Source organism: Bactrocera latifrons, unplaced genomic scaffold (assembly GCF_001853355.1).
Source record: "Bactrocera latifrons isolate USDA-ARS-PBARC rearing strain unplaced genomic scaffold, ASM185335v1 scaffold_944, whole genome shotgun sequence".
NCBI classification, from domain to species: Eukaryota; Metazoa; Arthropoda; class Insecta; order Diptera; family Tephritidae; genus Bactrocera; species Bactrocera latifrons.
This window is the reverse complement of record NW_017537650.1, coordinates 40,570-61,283: the sequence shown is the minus strand read 5'-3', so window position 1 is coordinate 61,283 and position 20,714 is coordinate 40,570. Positions and strand designations below refer to the sequence as shown.

Here is a 20,714-nt window from a genome sequence, read left to right as displayed (position 1 = left end):
CGTTTTTGACTTCTCTAATCAGATGCGTTTAAACGAATATGTGCCTGTTTTTGCTATTTGATTTAAAATGCAACGATTTAAATATAACAACAACAACAAAAGTGGGGATTTGCACTCAATACGAATTTCCGTTAGTTTAACAAACAATATGAGAGAGAATTTGTTGTAATTAGTGCAATGAAAAGAAAGAAAGAAGTTAGCAAAATTAAAACTAAGAGTGCGTTTATACGTATATGTGTCACTGTATATCCAGTTCAATTATGAATACTATATGTGTTTTGATATATTATTTCTGTGGACTTGATTCATACAAACTTACACGCATGCATATATTAATATTTCCAAAGAACTCTCTTATCGATTAGAAACTACTTAGCTCGAACATGTTGTGACAGAAACAGAAAACAGTGTTCGAAACCAGATTAAACTATGTATGTGCGGTCTTTAAAAATCGAGACTGTCGAAAATCTTTGAAATTGTATGGTTTTTATAGAGTGTGAACTGAGTTTCATTAGAACGCTTAGGGCTGTCGAAACTTTGTTAGGTCCCTGTATGGAAGTTGAGTGAAAATTCTAGTACAAACGTCTACTTCTACAAACACTTTTGATGGTATGTTGTTATAACAATATTGTTATTGAAATATTGTGCGCGGGTATAAAAATATACTATAAGTTCAACTCTAATGTACTTCCGTCGTCATATTCTCAATTTGCCATTGAATTTCTTATTGTTCGAGGCAAAAATTAGTCGAATACTAGCGAGCGTTTTGAGATGAATAAAGAAATAATACGGTGTCTGTGCTACTTAATACTTACTTTGCTCACTGTAAGCGTCGGTAGAGTGAAAGCAGAGAAGGATAATGATTCGGAGCAGCCTTTTACAATACTCTTAGATGCAGGGAGCGAAATCAGAAATGTGGTGAACAGCTTAGCTGCTTTTAGTAGCAAACAAGATAGCATGGAAGAGACGCTAAAAAGGTAGGGAATGACAAATAAAGTGCTGAAGAAACGCTAAAATCCATAATCGGTATATATGTGGAAAATGTGGAAAACTTTTGAATAAGATGTTATTAAAAGAGTTGTTAAGACACTTGTCCTCTAATTAGCCAAAAATTGTGTTTCTTTTTGAAGTTATATCATTATATTATTTGTTTTATAAAATGCAGCATGATTTTGATAACCTTTCTTTAGTGTTCAGACCGTTATGGAAAAAATCGGAGAACGATTGATGGAACTAGAAAGCACCGTTAAGACTGTTGCGAAAATTGAAGAAATGTGAGTGTTATTAGTTCTTAAGTTACGACTATTTCATAAAATGAATTATATTGCTAATACTTTTTGAGAATGTTGAAGTGGCTATAAAGGTTAGAGCATATCTAGGCCCTGGTTTTATCTCAGCTTTCCAACAACACAAAAATGTGGTATTGTCTCTCGGCAGTAATGGCGAACGCCAGATTGTGTTTCTGTCTTACAAATGCTAATCATAAGGTTTACTATCTGTTCGAATTCGGCGATTTTTTTAAATACTTTAAAGTACATACCTGAAAGAGTATGTTGAAAAGATCAATCATATTACTCACACTTATATCACAGTGCGTGAAATCTTTTAAATATGGAAATATTTGAAACAATTAACAATTTAATATACATCAGCCATCTGATTCATGGAAGAAAGTTCAAAATTTTCATCGCATGTTCTCTAAGTGAGCATCGAAGTGAGATGGCAATTTCCAAAATCAATAAAAGTGTCAATGGAGAGACGGTTTAAAACTTTAAGTCAGGTTAACCCATCGATCCATAACACTCACGTAAAGATTCAATGGAACAAGTGGATTAAGACACAATGATATTATAGCGTTTGTACTAATATCGCTTATAACTAAAAAATGTAAGACTCAACTAAAATGATCTTATTGACGTCAAAATATTGTTTCATAAAGTTTACTAGTCACCCGAATGCTTGAAAAATAGCACTGTGGAACATTTTTGGGATTATTGTCTGGGGGGTGAGAAATTTCAAGTCAGGGTGATGGTATTAGGTCAGTATAGTAAGACCCTCAAAGTTTTTTTTCTGACCTTTTAAATTTTTTCCTTATCTTGATGTTTTTTGGCTTAGTTGTAACATTTTGGCAAAAACCAAAAAACAAAACCCATTTCTCCCGAGAATGCTCTTAACATCCTTGCGACAAAAACATCGTAGTTGTTAGAACGATGCTTTCCCAACAAGCCTTCTATTACTTCTTTGATTGCTGCCATGCATTCAATTCAGTTCAGTTAGATAGTTCGACTACAAGTACATAACCCTTATAGCCCATCTATCGGGATAAAGAGGTATGTAATGCAAGATTGGAAACTTCATCTGATTATAACATAGGCTGCCAGACAAAGCACAAAGGAGATTATGAACTGAACTAATAATATAATAATAATAACTAATACCACTCAGCTACCGGGTGACAATGCTCGGCGTCATGCTGCCAGACCGGTATTTGCCTAGAAATTATCATTCTAACCAACCTGCTGTCGATGCTCTCACTGGAACACGATTTACGTCTGAACAGTATTGCAAAAATTGGATTGATTTCTTTGGAATTGAATCCACAAAATACCAAAAAGATGGAAAAGAAGTTGGGTTACAATTGAAGTAATATTTGACGTGTTAAGGAGAAAGAGTAAAAAAATATTCGCATCCTTATTTTAAATATTCCGATGTGTTTAATAGTGGTGGCGTTTATAGAAGAGACGAAGGGAGTCAATGTCTTCGCATAAGTGGAATCGTTCCTAAGGCATTCGGTTTTAGTAATCACAAATACGTTCCAATACTTTTCAAACCAATTTTTATGTCTGGACTCAAAATTAAAACCTTTATTCCTTCAATTGCACTTACTAGGGTCTCACAAATTCCCTGAACTACAAATGTTCTCATAGTTTCGACATCGTCAGTTAATAGCTGATATCTACTACAAAAAATATTTTAGACAAAGATTTGATTAAGAAAATAGGGCACCAAGTTTTCGCCGTTTTTTTAATGCATTACTCGAAGTATTGCCCATTGCTGGACCCAACTTTTTTCGATCCTTCTCGCAAAGCCCAAATAAGATTACTGTAAACTGTTCATCTTGTGATGCTATCCAAGAATCGAGCTTTGAACTGGATTGCAAAAATTGGATTGATTTCTTTGGAATTGAATCCACAAAATACCAAAAAGATGGAAAATGTTATAGCTTCAGTTGGGTTACAATTGAAATAATGCTTTTGTACGTGTTTTTCAGGTTAAAAGATAAACACCAATATAGTAGCAGTGACCCAACGGAAAGAACTTATTTAACCTAAATTTAATTAAGTTGTAAAAATATTGAACAATAATATAATAATATGCATATTATTTTATGCTCCCAGCTTAATGTTGGTAAGCATATTTAAAAATATATTTTTTGTTCTTAGAGTCGAGTCTCTTGGAAAATTATTGGAAGGTCGTTTGGGCGAAATAGAGAACAAGTTGAGTTCCACGGAAAATATTCAACAAGTGTAAGCGAATATCGAAGCTAGATAGTTCTGAATCTATAATTATAACATACTGTAATCTACTAGTATTATTTTTTAGAAATCACGCCTTAATCGAGCGGCGGTTAGATGAATTGGGGTCAAATTTGAAGTCAGCCCTAAGTAAACAGGGAGTGTAAGTATAAAACAAATTGAAATGAAAACTTATTACAGTAAAAAAAAAATTATTCATATTTCCTGGCATAATAAATACCAATTTCTTTACTTATTTCTTAGAGACCGGAGTCGAGTTCGAGGTTTACCTGGTAAAAGCTCAGCGGAGATGCAAACCGAAACGTAAGTATTGATCCATTTCGAGGTTCTTTACTTTTTTACGGAAAAAACACGGAAATGTGGAATGTTTCATATTATTCGAAAGAACATTTTTTGGCATAAATTTTTTGAAGATTTCTTTCAAATGTTGACCGCGGCAACTTCTCAGATGGTCCATCTGATGAGTCTAATAATTCGTTCGATCGTTTCGATTATTAACTGGAAAATGACAAGCGTCATGTTTTACTCCAAGGCCTGATTCGAAGCGAGATTGTCAGCATAGACTTTAGACTTTATATATCCCTACAGGGAAAAGTCTAACATTATGATAACACACGACCTTGGTGACCAATCGACCGACCCAAAACATGAAATTATCTGCTCACCGAAGTGTTCTCTCAATGAATTTATTGTTTGATGCGATGCGTGGGAAGTGGAAGGGCTTTGTTAAAATCAAGTGTCGTCGAGATCCCGTGCTTCAATTTCAGGCATCAAATAGTGCGTTATCATGGCGCGATAACGGTCACCATTGACTGTTACGTTCTCACTGGCATCACTTTTGAAGAAATATGAACCGACGCTCACTGGCTCACAAATCACAGCAAATCGTTGTTTTTCTGGATAACAGGACAGCTTTTGAATCTCTTCAGGTTGCTCTTCGTCCCAAATGCGGCAACTTTTTTACATACCCATTGAGCCAGAAATGAGCCTCATCGCTGAACAGAATTTGGCTCGAAAACGTCAGACCTTTTTAGAACTTTACAAGAGCCCATAGAACGAAGCGATGTTGCTTGCGAAGGTCGAGCGGCTTCAGTTTTTGCAGCAGCTGTATTTTGTACACTTTCAATTTAAGATCTCGTTGTAAATGCGCAAAGTCCTTCCATACCGAATTGACTATAAACGGCCTTCGGGTACACAAATAAGATAGTGCGCTTTATTTTCTACACTGCCAACTTCACGTTGTCTATGCGGCCGAATATTATCCAAGAATGCTTGCTGGATCTCAAGATGGGTGATGCTGTTGTGAATAGTACACTCAGTACGCCGATTATGTTGACCATAAGTGGAGCGAAGAACAAAGCCTCGACTGCAATAATTCATCACTTAACAAAAATTGAATTTTTCATAGAATGAGGTATGTTGCCACTGAGTGTAGCTCTTTAGCTCAACCTTCTACTTTATCTTGATTGCCGCTGCAACTAAATCTAAACTATTTTGGCCGAGCTCACAGTAATGTGCACTTTTGCTTTTGCGACCATTAATTGTGCTTTATGAAGTGCCTTTTATCCATCTGATTTCGCACCATTTTGTCCAGCTAAGCCGACATAGCTTATCTCTTATTCGCTGTATGGCATGCATCTCACTGGAACTATTATATTATTCATTTAGATTACTGATGTTATTTACTTTACAGGATAGTTAGCTCTAAACTAAAAGATGCAGGCAATAAAACGATTTTGTCGAAACCAGTGTATCCAGAGAATTCCAGAGTATATAGTGATTGTGCCGATGCGTGGCAGCAGCGTGGACCTCAATTTTTTACCGGAATTTATGAAATCAACTTACCAAACTTTCAGCCGTTCGACGTGTTTTGTATGAATGAATGTACCACTTGTTGCCCTTGGACTTTAGTAATGCGCGGAAGTGCGCAGAGTGCTGAAAAAATTTATCAAAGGAGTTGGCTTGAATACAAGCGCGGTTTTGGAAGTGCCAACACGGATTACTTCATTGGTTTAGATCGTTTGCATGTGTTGACAAAGCGAGCGCCGCAAGCTCTTATGGTTCGCGACTATGTTTTAGGCAAACAAAATATTTTTAAGGAGTTCAGTATTAAAGATGAGCATTACGATTTTGCGGTGGACAATTTAGTAAAATTAATGGTGCAACCTTGGGGTTATAACGATATCTCAGATGGCACAGGTGATACATTTTCCAGTAATAGTGTGTGTGTGAAGGTGCGAGGTCGCAGTTGGTGGTATAATCAAGGATGTCTCTCCAGCTTCGGAATTGAGTAAGTTCCCTGACTTCTCATTAAAGTTAATTCAAATCGTATATATATTTGATATTTCTTTACAGATCATTTACTGAAAACATCTTTATGGCGATTCGCCCCAAGTCGTGCCAGGAAGATCAATAATAAGTAAAATTATGTATTATTTTATATACCATTTAAATAAAATGAATAAAAACCGAGAAAAAGCGTTACACCGTAGCTATAATACCCTTCACTAATAACGGAGGATTCAAGTAGAGGTGCTTTTTTCAATAGTTTTTTTTTGACAGCTCACTCGTTAGTCGTGCCAAGCTGTCATATTATGTTTTGCTCAGTATTGTTTGACATTTCAACATAGCAGGACTTACGCCTGAACAACGTTTACAAATCGTTCAACTTTATGACGAAAACTTACGTTCTGTTAAGAATGTGTTTCGAGCGCTTCGCTCAACTAATGTTCAACATAATCGGCCTATTGAGCGTAAGATTCGCAACGCCATATACTCGTATATATAATTATAAGCTGAGTCGATTTAGCTGTGTATATCTCTGACTACATAACGAGTTTTTCAATAAGAGATTTATAAAAGTATTGTTGGTTTAGACCATAGACTTGACGTAGCCTCACAGGAAATAGTCTAACGGCGTAAAATCGCACGACCGCGGCGGCCAATTGACTGTACCATTCCGTGAGATAGCGCGTTCACCCAACTTGCTTTTCAATAAAACACTTGTGACATTCGCTGTGTGGCTTGTGGCGCCGTCCTGTTGGAGCCACACATTGTCCAAGTCCATATCATCCAATTCGGACCAAAAATATGTGGTTTCATTCACAGTAACGTGCCAGTCTTCATCATCACGGAAGAAGTACGGCCCAATGACGCCGCCGGTCGATAAGCCTCACCTAACTGTAATTTTTTCGGGATGCAATGGTGACTCATGGAGTACATGTGGATTGCTGCCTAACCAATAATACATACTTTGCTGTTTGACGAAGCCATACGACGATACTGATGGTGAAGCGGCTTCAGTTCTTGCGTCTTGTATGGATGTAGGCCAAGAGCTTTTTGTAAAATTCACCAGAAAGACGTCACAGAAATGCCTAACGCTTGAGAACGACTTGTAAGCGACTGTTTCAGGTCTTCCTCAATGGATACGCCAGCGGCGGCAATATTTTCGACACTACAGGCACTTCTTTGTCTCACTGGCACGGGAACATTTTGTGCTGTGCCAGTGGATTCAAAATTTTCCACTAGACGCTCACTTGTTGATCTGACAGTACGATTATGACGGCCATAAATTGAACGTAGCGCTCTTAAAGTTAGGCGGCCGACTACGAATTTTGGTAGTAAATTTTAATAATTTCGACTCGTTGTTGGATCGCATATCTTTCCATGATGAAATGGCAAACATTAACGAAGAGAAATATCAAAAAAGCGGTAAACATATGGCGCCGTTTGCGACCCTATGGGTCTACTTTTATGGCGCCGCTATTGAAAATTCCGTTATATACGCAGCTGTCCCTAAGTTTTTGAGATATCGATCTCAAAATTTTGCACACATCCTTTTCTGTACAAGAAGCTGCTCTTTCGTCGGAACTACCGTTCCACTACAGTATATAGCTGCCAGACAAACTGAACGATTGAAATTTTAATTTAACAAGTAAGGAAGGGGTAAGTTCGGGTGTCACCGAACATTTTATACTCTCGCATGATAAAGTGATAATCGAGATTTCAGGCGTGGTTGTAAACCGATTTTACCCATATTTGGTACATGTCATCAGGGTGCTAAGGAAATACTATATACCGAATTTCATTGAAATCGGTTGAGTACTTCCTGAGATATGGTTTTTGGTCCATAAGTGGGCGACGCCACGCCCATTTTCAATTTTTAAAAAAGGCCTGGATGCAGCTTCCTTCTGACATTTCTTCGGTAAAATTTAGTGTTTTTTGTTAGTCGGTTAACGCACTTTTAGTGATTTTCAACATAACCTTTGTATGGGAGGTGGGCGTGGTTATTATCCGATTTCTTCAATTTTTGAACTGTATATGGAAATGCCTAAAAGGAACGACTCTATACAGTTTGGTTGACATAGCTAGTTTTCGAGATGTGTACAAAAAAGTTAGTAGGGGGCAGGGCCATGCCACTTTTCCAAAAAAATTACGTCCAAATATGCCCCTCCCTACGATCCTTTGTGCCAAATTTCATTTTAATATCTTTATTTACGGCTTAGTTATGACATTTTTTAGGGTTTAGGTTTCCGCCATTTTGTGGGCGTGGCAGTGGGCCGATTTTGCCCATCTTAGAACTTAACCTTCTTATGGACCCAAGAAATACGTGTACCAAGTTTCATCATGATATCTTAATTTTTACTCAAGTTACAGCTTGCACGGACGGACGGACGGACGGGCAGACAGACATCCGGATTTAAACTCTACTCGTCACCCTGATCACTTTGGTATATATAACCCTATATCTGACTCTTTTAGTTTTAGGACTTACAAACAACCGTTATGTGAACAAAACTATAATACTCTCTTTAGCAACTTTGTTGCGAGTGTATAAAAAAATATCTTCACAAAATTCGGCATTGGTTATTGTCTAAGAAAATGGAGCAATCTCCAAGAAAATATACCTCGCATCGCTATAGCATATACCATAGTTGCATACAAACTGAACAATCGGCATGGAAAGCTTATATTAAACTTTCGCTTCCCTACAGTTTTTTCTCACTGTGTACTCACGCGTAGTAAACTTTTCATTCATAAGAGACAAGCTTTCTGCATGAAATGCCGTTTGAAAAGATAAATATACCATACGCCACACACATGCATATACACTATATACTGATTGCATATAACTTCAAAACAACGAAAGCTTGCAATGCGCGCGTCCACACAGACCGTCTTTTGGCCGTGAAAATGCCAAAGCTTCCGCCACCTGAATAACGAGAGCAAAACAAAACGCAATAAACGAAAGTGAAGCAAAAAGGGCAAATTAGTTAAGCTTTAAGTGGTAAATGTGTGTCTGTATATATAACCACGGGCAGCTGTTTGCAGCTATATGCACATATATGTATGTATGTATACACATAGTATGTGTATAGCATATATTATGTGAACTTGGCTAGATTTCTTTGCCAGAAGCATCTTAAAGCCCTGCGTTGAGTCAAGCGGCTTCAGAAGCTGCGCTAGCCACTGGTAACAGCTGCTTTTTTATGTGTGTATGAGTGCTCCTATGAACTACAGTATCCCATATAGTATACGTAGATTTGTATATATCTACAAGTTCGCATATGTACATTATCAGCGGCAGCTGTCTGTGGTATCTACACATTGCTGCAGCTCGGCTGCCACAGCGCCTTATGGCTCAGTTGCGTGTGGACGCACCACGGATGTGGACAAGAATTTCAGCGTTCGGCGTTTAAATGCCGTAAAGTGCGCGTTTTCAGCTTAGTGCGCTTGCAATTTGTGCATATGTGTATGTGAATGTGTGTGTTCGTAAATACTCTTCGAGCAGCAATCCTTAAAGGAACGCGCTATTTTATCAGATAAATTGTGGGTTGGAGCTTCAAAGTGAACACACAAATAATATAAAAAATTATAATTAAATGTAGCTGTAATAAAACTGTTAGATAATAGCGGTACATTTACTCTGCATAATAATAAAATCAAGAGCATATACGACAATTGCAGTGCTGTAAGCAAATCTACGGAAATAAATATCACACATCCTCGTTTGATTACTGAAAAAATCGCATGCGATAAATACATATACATATATGTATTGTATAAAGCTATAAACCGACAAATATAAGTAAAGTCGCTACTACCCTTCAAAACCAGTAAAATTATCAAACGGCGTCATCACAAGCGCGTCAGCAGGTAAGTGTCCTTGCCGATACGAAACTACATATAGTATATGTAAGTATGTATGTATATATATACATAAGTATACGAACACTACCGGCTGCTACGTTGCTCAGTATAGCAGCGTATTGCAGCTGTTTGGCGTGCTGCAGATAGCAGTTGGCTTTTTGATACACATTTTTTGGAGTGAAATATGAAGGTCAGCCTTCCTTCGTACACATATACACATAAGTATGCCATATATGGCTAAATACTAGTATATAAAAAGTATTTAAAAAGGTGTGTGTGTAAGAATTTGCTAGTTCCAAGTCGGCTTCAAAATTTTCATCATGTTATTGTTGGTTAAAGTTTTTGTTTTTTAATATTTTTGGACCTATTTCACTCACTTTTGGTACCGGAACACAATCTGATAAGTTATATGCTCTCATACATATACAACCACTTAGCCATAAGCACAACACAATCACTAACCGATTTGTTCGTTATAAAATTTAACAAAAAGCCAGATATAAGAACTAAGAACTAAGAAGTAAAGCGATATCGTATATTTTTGCTACTTACATAATCATAATATGCCAAGCAAAATATTCTCACCTTAACTTAGTGCTCGGCGTTCTTTTAGTAACCGATATAAAGCGCCTACCAAGTGGAATAACGTGTTGGCTTCGTCAACAAACAAAATGGCGACTATTGTGGTCAGTGAAATCAGAAAATGCATTTTCATACACAAAAATTGACAGTTTGGTGGCAAATATAGTACGTTAGCATCATCGGACTTAATCTCTTTCGAAAAGAGGCAGAAAATGCCGTTAACAGCAATAACGAGCATTATAAAACGTTGTTGACCGACTTTTTTTCAGGAATTCCGTTATCTATCTCTCCTCTATTTCCAACAAGCCATTGCGCTGCCTACGTTTAAACAGGGACGCATTGCGTGCAAAGTTTGGCTACTCGTTAGTTTCGAGAAATGGTCCAGTTAAAAAGCCGCCAAGATCTAAACCGTATGACATTTAGGTGTTGAAGATTATCTCTTTCAAATATTGGCCACAGCTAGGTCTAAGATGGTCCAACTATTGAGTCTAATTTTCGATGAATCTTTCGAGCATTACGACTAGTAACTGGCGAATGACACGCGTGATATTTTGCTCCAAGGCTTGAATCGAAGCAGTATTGCACGTGTAGACTTTAGACATTACATACATATCTCCTCAGGAATATATCCAACAATGTGTTATTACATTATCTGGATGTCAATCGATTGGCGTAAAACGAAAAATTATTCGAAGCGATGAATAAGAAATAACGCCGTCTTGTTGAAACCAAATGTCGCCCAGATCACGAGCTGCAATTTCAGACAGTTCAAATAGTCGGTTATCTCGGCGCTATAATGGTCGTAATTGCTGGTTTCATTGTCACCGGCATAATTTTTTGAAAAAAGATGGATGGATGGATGCTTCCACCGGCCCACAAATCGCACCAAACCGATGGTTTTTCTGGATGAAATGATAACTCTTGAATCTCTTCAGGTTGCTCTTCGTTCCAAATGTGGCAATTTTGCTTGCTTAAATCCCTTTGAGCCTACAATGGGCCTCATCGCTGAACAAAATTTGACTCGAAAACGTCGGAACTTCTTGGAACTCTTCAAGAGATTTGCCAAAAAAAAAAAAAAATGTTTGAAAAAATACCTCTACTTAGATCACCCTTTAGAATAGATTTAGCTGTATATAAAAATAATATAACACAAATGATTTTGAGTGAAGCATTTTCAACGCGAGGTCGACACGCCTATTAACGTACAAATAATCAACTGATAGCTTCAATCGATCAGTTGCCGACCACGTAATCCATCATATAACTGTAACTATTATAATGTTAAAGCTGTCAACTGTTAATTACCGTCACTTTTAATCCATGTTGATCAAATGCGTACAAGTTTTAATTGTTTAGACACATTGGCAGCAAGCCAAAACTTTTCAATGTTTACTCGTGTTATTACTATTCCTTCTCCGCATTCAACATGTGTTAATAAATGCTAGACATTTGTGTTGTTTTTGTGCAATTGTGGTATTAATGTTGCATTGCAAATTGCTAAGCCGTAAAATTTCAAGTTCAAGCATAAACCGTTTTTTGTTACGCATACTTCCTCTTTTGAAATGTGAGGTTTCTAAAAATGGCGACGATTAAGAGAATATTTTGATTTTGGAATTTTTCGTCATTCTTTTTCAAGTTAAGGGTTAGAAGAGGAATGTGAATTCGAATTACACTTTTTCAAGTCAGGGCTTAGAATCAGCCTTTTTCCTTTTGTTGCGGTTTAGAGGAAGAATTGAGGGTTTTAGAAGAAGAATTGAATTCCAGTCAAACTTTGAAATTGATATTTAGCAGAAAATTGGGATTAAGCCATACAAGTTCACGCAAGTTGGAATCCCCTCTTTTGCTGTAATACTAATGATATTTGGAAATTTGTAATACTAATGATATTTGGAAATTTGGAAACATGGATCCAAGCACCTTTGTCTGCAGACTTTTATGCAATTAAATAGCAAGTGTTCTGCACTTTCAGGCTCCCTGTCACAGAACCGGCAGTTACCACAAGAAGCAAGGCCATGTTATGTAAGTGCTTCTTGAGCTTACGGTGAACAGTCTAGAATACGACAAGTTTGTCCCTAGGGAGGTTGATTACATATTTAAAGCTGCTGAGGTTGCAAACACCTATTCATAACATGGCATGGCACATTCCTTGACTTGTTGCCATTACCTTCCCAGCCTACTTCTTTTTCCTTGCAGAACAGCTCCTTTATGTTACGAGAACCCACCACGATGAAAAGTTCCGCGGAGTGGAGTGGGCGAGCACATCAGCCAGTTCATCTTCTCTATACCTCTGTAACTAGGCACCCAGAGAAGGTGCACTTGTTTATTTACCGATAGATTGCTCAGCCGTTGTCTCCACACTGCACCAGTAGTGATTTCATCGCGTAGGTAGAGGTTGCTTTAACTGGCGCTTGACTGTCGCTTAGTATGGTTATAAGTGAACGAGTAGTAGCGTTGAAGGTATATCTTTACGTACCGACTTATAATATTTCTGCTTGAAATATGCTCAGAAAACTTCCCAAGTTCTTTTGTATGAAGAGTTTGGTTTGGTTAACGGTTCTGCGCCTCCAGTGTCGGTGCACCACTTGTAATTGTACTATTCATAAGCAGTAGCTTGAGATTCCATTCAGCTAAAGGTAACCTTGAGCTTCTTGGGATATTGGAATATTATCCAATAACGAAAGATGGGACTCAAGATAGATGACGGTGTTGCGAATAGTATGCTCGGTTGGCCGATTATGTTGACCATAAGTTGAGCGAAGCGCGCGAAATACATTCTTTACAGAACATGAACTTTCGTCATAAAGTTTAACGATTTGTAAACGTTGTTCTGCGTAAGTCTTCTCATGATGAAATACCAAACAATACTGAATAAAAATAAGATGACACCTTAACACAACTCATGCGTGATCTGTGAAAAAAATGCTATTGAAAAAAAGTATCTCTACGGGGGTGATCCAGTTAAAATTGTTAACGATTGAAAAATATGAAAGTGTTGCTACCAACTGCTATTTCATTTCTCGTAACTGTATATGTAGTGGGTACAAGGCTTCAAGCTACAGTGCAACTCTAGCTTGAGATTAAAATGTAGATCAATAAGAAGAGAAGTGAAGTAACCTTATTGCTATCTTGCAGGAAATCATATATCAAATCTTTGTACTTGTGTATGTATATAATGTTGGTAATTAGACAAGAAACTTGTAAACAGCCATCTGCCAGCCTGCTAACGCAAAGGGTGTATGCTATTTGTATTGAAGGTGTCTAAGAAATTACAGCGCTTGCAAGTTCAAGCCAAGCTTAACACATACATGCCTACCTTTGCTTGGCATCACATTTCGTGCAACAATTAGCTGCTTGGGAACGTGTCAATGAGATATTTGGCCTCAGCGAATAGCCGCCGACATTTAACTGACGGTAATTTATAATAGGTTTCGACGGAGATGCTCACGTTTTGTGGAACTAGAGTTGTTGAGTGCAGACACCGCAGTTGCTTAAATGCCAGAGAAGGAGAGTGAGGTATAAAGGGGGAAGTTGTCTTACAACAACGAACTAATTTTTCACATAGTTAGTGAGTTGACATGAAAACTAAATATGTCGTTGAATAATTGCTAAGCATAATTTTTAATTTTTTAGTTTCCAAAATTTGAAATTAAGCAATTATACTTACTAGGTGTGACAGTTAAGTAACAAGACTAGCGCAATAACATATTTTCAAATTGTAATCTCAATCTCTCGTCTCAATAGTTATTTCTTCTTTTATTTTTCATCTCTGTTCAGTTTCTACAAAATATACTACACGTTGGTTTTGGAAACAAGAGTCTAATATTAAAACTGCCAAAAGAACCCTAAGTATGCCGATGACGGGAAAAAGGAGTCCCCTTAATTTGAAAGTATGCAGACAAATAAGTCTCATTCCTTTTGAAGATAAGCTTCTAGATGCCTTTATGAGAGACAAGCAATCCGTTAACCCAACTGAAGAGTAAATTCACTGAGACTGTAGTCCACACGCTAACCTTAAATATGAATGGAGCTGTAGAGCATATGGACCATGTTCTAGGAGACTTTTTTGCCATATGCGGAGCATTTAATTTTGGATAGAGCCCAACATCATGACATGAACAAAAGCTCGACTGAGCTGCAAGAAGATTAATACAGAAAGGAAACAAGCCGGATTGCTCAGATTAACCTAAACAGGAACTCAATACTACTGAAAAAATTTATGATTGGAATCTCTTCTTTAAAAGAAGATGAAAGTCTATACAGACGACATAGCTATATTCACTGGCAAAATCCACGATACAGGTAATAGCGTGATGAATAATGCTATATTGATGGACGATATCGGCCTTCCTAAAAATAAATGCTACTAAGACAGTTGATGAGATTGATGAGTGTCGCTAAAAATGACACACAATGAAATTTTTGAAAGAGCTGACAGACGGATCAGGGTGAGAAGGAAAACCTTAATTGGACTGCCTTGCGGTTGTTGGCCTAATCAAAGGTCGCCACTTACTGGCATCACATGAAAGTCGTATGCGCTTGCATAAAGTAGACATGATAGAGACGCTGGACGCTGGTACCTCCTCTGCTTCTATCCGACCTTACCTACTGCTCGTCTTAAGTATCTAAAAGACACTTGGTTCAATAGACTGGATGAAGTACCAGAATTAGATATCAAATTTCTATGAAACTTCGGATAAAGTGTAGACGTACTCAAATTAATCGGAAGCACAATATGGCATTACAAATTGGTTTCAGCCAATCAGCATAACCGAACCTAATCTAATCTTAACATATCAAATCGCTAAATAGACTCTTTCAAAAAATAACTGACTACACTACTTTTCTAGGAGCAGAAGTGGATATCGGTTAACTCTACAGAAGTTTCCAATAAATTAAAAGTATTTGGGTTATGCATTTGGAGGACTCGTTCGAGCATTTCGACTGGCAACTGATGAATCACACGCATGATGTTTTGCTCCAAGGCCTGAATCGAAGCGGGATTGTCCGCATAAACTTTATATATGCCCACAGGAAAAGTCTAAAGGTGTGATATCACATGATTCTGGAGACTAATCGGCCGGCCCGAAACATGAAATTATCTGTTAACTGAACTGTTATCTCAATAAATCCATTGCGGCGCCGTCTTGTTGAAACCAAATGTAGCCGAGATATGAGCTTTAATTTCAGGCATTAAATAGTCAGTTAATAGTGCCATAGACAGTTGCGTTCTCACCCGTATAATTCTTGAATGGATCAATGATTCAACCGGCACACAAACCACACCAAACCGTTGTTTCTCAGGTTGCTCTTCGTCCCAAATGCGGCAATTTTGTTTGTTTGCATACCAATTGAACCAGAATTGGAGCTCATCGCTGAACAAAATATGGCGCGAAAACGTCGGATCTTTTTGGAACTTAGCGCCAAGTCGTTATTTGCGTCAGTCCATGTTAAATTTTTTAATTTATTAAATAAATGCATAACTATAACATTAAGCATACCTGTGAATACCGGTACCACTTGAGACACTGGCAAACGGCTTTTAGTTTTTGTTTTGCTCGCAATATTCAACGAATGTTTGAAAATCAGGCTTGCCTTAAATAAACGAAAATGTTCAAAGCAGCTCTTGCGATCGCAGACAATGGTGAATTTCACAAAAAAGCAGAACAATCTTAGACAAATTTTAATTATGCAAATATCCGCTAAAAAAAAACTAAATTTAAAAACCACTGAGGGCTTTGCAATCAAAATTAATTTGGCTAAAATTCGCTACACTCTTAGTTGCATTACGAAAGCCTTGAAAGAGCTTCAAGTGGTATGGTCAAAGAGTGTATAGCTCGTGATGGTGGTGAAAATTTGAGGTCAATAAGTGGGTGCAGCAACATAAACGCTATAACGTCAAATTTTGTATATTTGTATGGTGTTATGAGCAAAGAAGATGCCAAGAGAATGACGTCTCTTCTATTTATTTATTTATTGTTATACCCTGAACTGGATGTACACATATGGCCAAAATAATAAGTACATTCCTTTAGATTGCATTTATGATTGAATTTTGAATGTTTGATGAAGTACGCGAACGCAACTACGGGTTGATTTTAGTAAATTTGATATTGTAGTACCTTTTATAAAGAAAAGTATACGCTGAATCCCCCTTTGTAGTGGGCGTGTCAATTGATTGTTGATGCACGTGTTTCTAAGTGGTCAAAATAATAAGTACATTGTTATTTGTTTTATGATTTTCAGTAAATCGAACGATTTATTTTAATGGTTTGGTAAAGAATACCCTAAGGATTAAAAAGTATGTTGAAACTCGCGGTCGACCAAAAAAGAAATCAACAATAACGCACAACTGTATCGTCACTCTTGGTAAAAAGGAGCCATTGATATCTTCAAGGATAATATCAGTCGATATTGATAGCATAATATCTTCCCGAATGGGCAGAGGAAGGCTACATCGAGCTAATTTACCTGGCAAGAAGAATACAATAATTGCAAAAAAAAAAAAACAAATTTGGGATAAGATTACAGTTCGCGAAAAATCAAGCAAATTGGTACGGCCCAAGGGGTGAGAAAAAGTGTTCGAAATAACTTGTAGAGCGATGAAAAAAAAAAATAATAATTTGTTCGGAAATTTACATGACGGAAAGTCCGTTGTCCGAAAGGCAAATAATTGCATTCAGAGTCTACAAAAATGGCCGTTAAACACGGTGGCATCAACATAATAGTCTGGGACTGCTTTTCGAGGTATGGTGTAGAACGAATACATCATATTTCAGGCACCATGAGTATGTTCCAATATAAAGATATCTTAGAAAACACGTTGCTGCCATATGCTAAGGAAAGTATGCCACTAATATGGAAATTTCAGCAGGATAATGATCCTAAGCATACTTCGAGGTTGGTAAAAGATTTGTTTCAGGACAATAGTGTGAGTTATCTTAAATGGCCATATCAATTTATAGTACATATTAAGTTTCGCGTAAAGTTTGTGATACGCAAAAGGAAACGATGGATATTCTATAAATTATATATGAATATGCATAGGTATAAATTATTAGTGTTACGAGCCGTAACGATTGAATCATAATAGTCTGTTTCCACACGAAACTTATTTGTTGGAATCGCCGATATCGAAAAACATTAGCATATACATAGATGTCATACAAATTGAACTATCAAAATCATGTTTGTTTATATGTACAACTTTCTCATTCGACGATACAGCTAGTACGTTCTCCCAAATTTGGCACGGGTAATCTCCGAAGAAATATTTTAGATCGAGTCACTATAGCATATAGCTGTCACACCAACTGATTGTTCGAAATCAAGTTCTTGTAAGTAATCTGTTCTATTTGTAAAGGGTTTTATAGTCCATCCGAAGTTAACGTATTTTCATGTAGCTGTTAGCTCGTTAGTTATTAGACGCATGAGAACTGACACAAATTATTTTTTGTAATCAGAGCAAGTTTTGATAAGTCCACTGGGAGTACCATGTTCCTAATAATTTTAAATTGATAAACTTCATCAGAAGCACAGGGTGATTCAGAGATAATATAATAGCGGAGATTTTAGTTCGTGCACTTGACTAAAATATTGAACTATAAGTGTATAGTATGTAGTCCCAAATTGGGTTAAAAACAAAAAAAAAAAAAAAAAAAAACGTTAACTTCGGTTGCACCGAAGCTAAATACCCTTCACAGGTGCATTTCTGTTAGTAACTCTATGTTCAGTTTGTATGGAAGCTATCTGCTATAGTAATCCGTTCTGAATAATTTTTTTGGAGATTATATAATTACGTTAAGCAGTAATCCATGTCAAATTTCGTGAAGATACCACGGCAAATGCGAAAGTTTTCCATGCAAACCCCTGATTTCGATCGTTCGCTTTGTATGGCAGCTATATGCTATAGTAATCCGATCTGAACAATTTCTTCTGAGATTACATTATTTCTATAAACAATAACTCACACCAAATTTCGTGAATATATTTTGTCAAATGTGAAAGTTTTCCACACAAGAACTTGGTTCCGATCGCTCAGTTTGTATGGCAGCTGTATGTTATAGTAATGCGAGATCCGCAGTTCCGACAAATGAGCAGCTTCTTGAAGAGAAAATGACGTTTGCAAAATTTCAAAACGATATCTTAAAAATGAGGGACTAATTCGTATATATACAGACAGATAGGCGGACATGGCTAAATCGACACAGCTCTGACATTTCCTTCTGGGTGTTACAAATTTCGTGACTAACTCAATATACCCTGTTCAGGGTATAATTAAACAACATCTGTAAAACGCGACAACCTTTTTTTCCGCTGTTTGGCGGAGAAGTGTAGCCAGGTCCTTCACTAATTGGTCTTTCCAACGGAGTGGAGGTCTTCCTCTTTTTCTGCTTCCCCCCAACGGATATCTCGTCGAATACTCTCAAAGCTGGTGTTTTCATCCATTCGGACGACATGACCTAGCCCACGTAGGCGCTGTCATCATCGTTCCATTTACTGCGGTATTTGCTGTTGCCAGAACCTTTCTCTCGAAAATTCATAATAGCTCCGTGCCTCTACACCAAATAGCAGGACGGGGATAATGAGTGACTTGTAGAATTGTTTCTTTATTTGTTGAGAGCCGACTTTACTCTGAATTGCCTATTCAGTCCGAAAACGCGCCTGCTGGCAAAAGTTATTTTGCGTTGGACTTCGAGGCTGACTTTGTTGTTGGCGTCAATGCTGTTTCCATGATAGAAGATTTTATCTACGACTTCGAAGTTGTGAAATTTCAACAGCAACGTAGGAGCCGAATCGCGAATGCGGCGACTGTTTGTTTGACGTCAGGAGATATTTCGTCTTGGACTCGTTCACTACTAGTCCGATTTGCTGCACTTTGCAGCAAACTTAACGGTTCGGTTGTTATGACCAATTATGGTCAAGTCATTCGTTGGAAAGTTTTATTGTATGTAACAGTTATTGAAGTATGATATGGTGCCCTTAAACGGCGCTAAAATCAACATTGTGGCACAGACATTATATGTACTTGTATACTATATGTGACTCCTCCCTTTTCTTTGAATTTCGTTTTATTTGAATTGTGTCCTTGTTGGAGTGAATGCTTAAAATATTGAGATAATCCTCATATAGAACACTGATTGAGTTTTTTTAATGTAAATGTTTATATTAGTTCATTTTGTGCTTGGAATATGCGACCGCGGAGGAGAATTAGCTAGTCTTTCATTCACTTAAACTTGTAAAGTAGCAAATCGAATAAAGCACTGGTATAAATACATAAACTGCAGAGTTAGCGTTGCAAGCGTTTATACACTTTAATAAGCTATTAGTGCGCCCTCTTTTATTGACTTCAACGGCTCCACTTTGTTAATGCTCCTACCTGTACATATCTCGACCGCAGAGTAGAGCAAAGCAAGTGGCGAAACGAATAAGCCGCTTGATGCGGGAAAGTGAATATGAGAAGATTTTTTGTGAAATATTTTCCATGTGCTCAGTGATTTAGCTTGCTTGAGGGCACAATCAGTGGCGCCAGCACATAAAATCAATCTGAGAGAACTGATTAAAGTATGTCCAAAAAAAGCTGAAAACAAAGTCAATAAGCTCCCGTATAATTTATACAAGCTTTAAAAAATTATAAAAAAAAGTGATCACAAGCATGGCATAATTAACAAATTAATGGAAACATGTGCAAATATTATATGTTAATTGCCGTTGTTATTGGCTTCAACATAATAAATTTTGACTTCTGTTTTGATCGCATATTTTTGTGCAGACCAATATCAAATATTTTATTCTCCAAAAATATGCAAACACATACTTACAGACAAACATATTTTTGATCGTCAAAATAAAGTCTTAGTAAACGAAACTGTAGATATCTCTAGTGATTCTATTTAACAGCAATAGCTACAACTGTGCACTATATGTTTATTTTTCTCATATAAAGTCTTTATTTGTTTAAGCTGTTAACACTTCTTCTGCGCGGGCTTGTGTGTGTTTACAACTTTAGCTGCTTCAATACAATTACTTGTCAGAAAAAATGTTAGACAAGCCCAAGTTCAATAAGATTGGCATAGCTGTTCAGTTAACTGCCAACGCTGAACGGAAACGGACGTGTCTCATTGCTGCGGAAGTTTTATGCGAACCTTAGTAAGAGTATAAAGGTTAGAAGCGTATGCGAAAAGAAAACGGAAACGCGAAAAATCAGGAATAAAATTAAATGTGAAAGTGAGTGTGTAATTTGGATGCAATGCTTAAGAGAATATATGTTATTAAATAAAGAGATTCAACAAGTATGAATTAAAAAAAAAGATTATGAAGATATAAAATAATGAGCTTCAACAAGTATAAATTAAAAAAAAGATTATGAAGATATAAAATAATGAGCTTCAACAAGTATAAATTAAAAAAAGATTATGAATTAAGAAAAAATAATGAGCTTCAACAAGT

General features: G+C 37.0%; 2 protein-coding genes across 4 annotated transcripts in view; both read left to right on the top strand.

Annotated features, from left to right (window-relative positions):
- The first annotated feature begins 727 nt into the window (after positions 1-727).
- LOC108977724 (angiopoietin-4-like) lies at positions 728-5,952 on the top strand. Its single transcript, XM_018947574.1, has 7 exons — positions 728-977; positions 1,191-1,274; positions 3,444-3,527; positions 3,604-3,678; positions 3,780-3,839; positions 5,230-5,826; positions 5,892-5,952. The coding sequence occupies exons 1-7, from the start codon at positions 772-774 to the stop codon at positions 5,950-5,952; spliced, it is 1,167 nt and encodes a 388-aa protein (XP_018803119.1). The 5' UTR covers positions 728-771.
- Positions 5,953-9,195: 3,243 nt separating this feature from the next.
- The window catches only part of LOC108977725 (acidic phospholipase A2 PA4), a 34,992-nt gene continuing 23,473 nt past the window's right edge, over positions 9,196-20,714 (top strand). For 2 of the 3 annotated variants that reach the window (XM_018947579.1, XM_018947575.1), the window contains exon 1: positions 9,196-9,692. The gene's annotated coding sequence lies outside the window, so the exon portion shown is untranslated. Of the gene's footprint in view, positions 9,693-20,227; positions 20,493-20,714 lie in introns of all 3 variants that reach the window. The other variant, XM_018947576.1, reaches the window with a different exon arrangement.

What these genes read in the sequence shown, in the direction of transcription:
- LOC108977724 (XM_018947574.1), top strand. Translation starts at nt 772, where the DNA reads ATGAATAAAGAAATAATACGGTGTCTGTGCTACTTAATACTTACTTTG. An exon ending in GCCCTAAGTAAACAGGGAGT is followed by an intron (nt 3,679 to 3,779) that starts GTAAGTATAAAA and finishes CTTATTTCTTAG; the next exon opens with AGACCGGAGTCGAGTTCGAG. An exon ending in CTCTCCAGCTTCGGAATTGA is followed by an intron (nt 5,827 to 5,891) that starts GTAAGTTCCCTG and finishes ATTTCTTTACAG; the next exon opens with ATCATTTACTGAAAACATCT.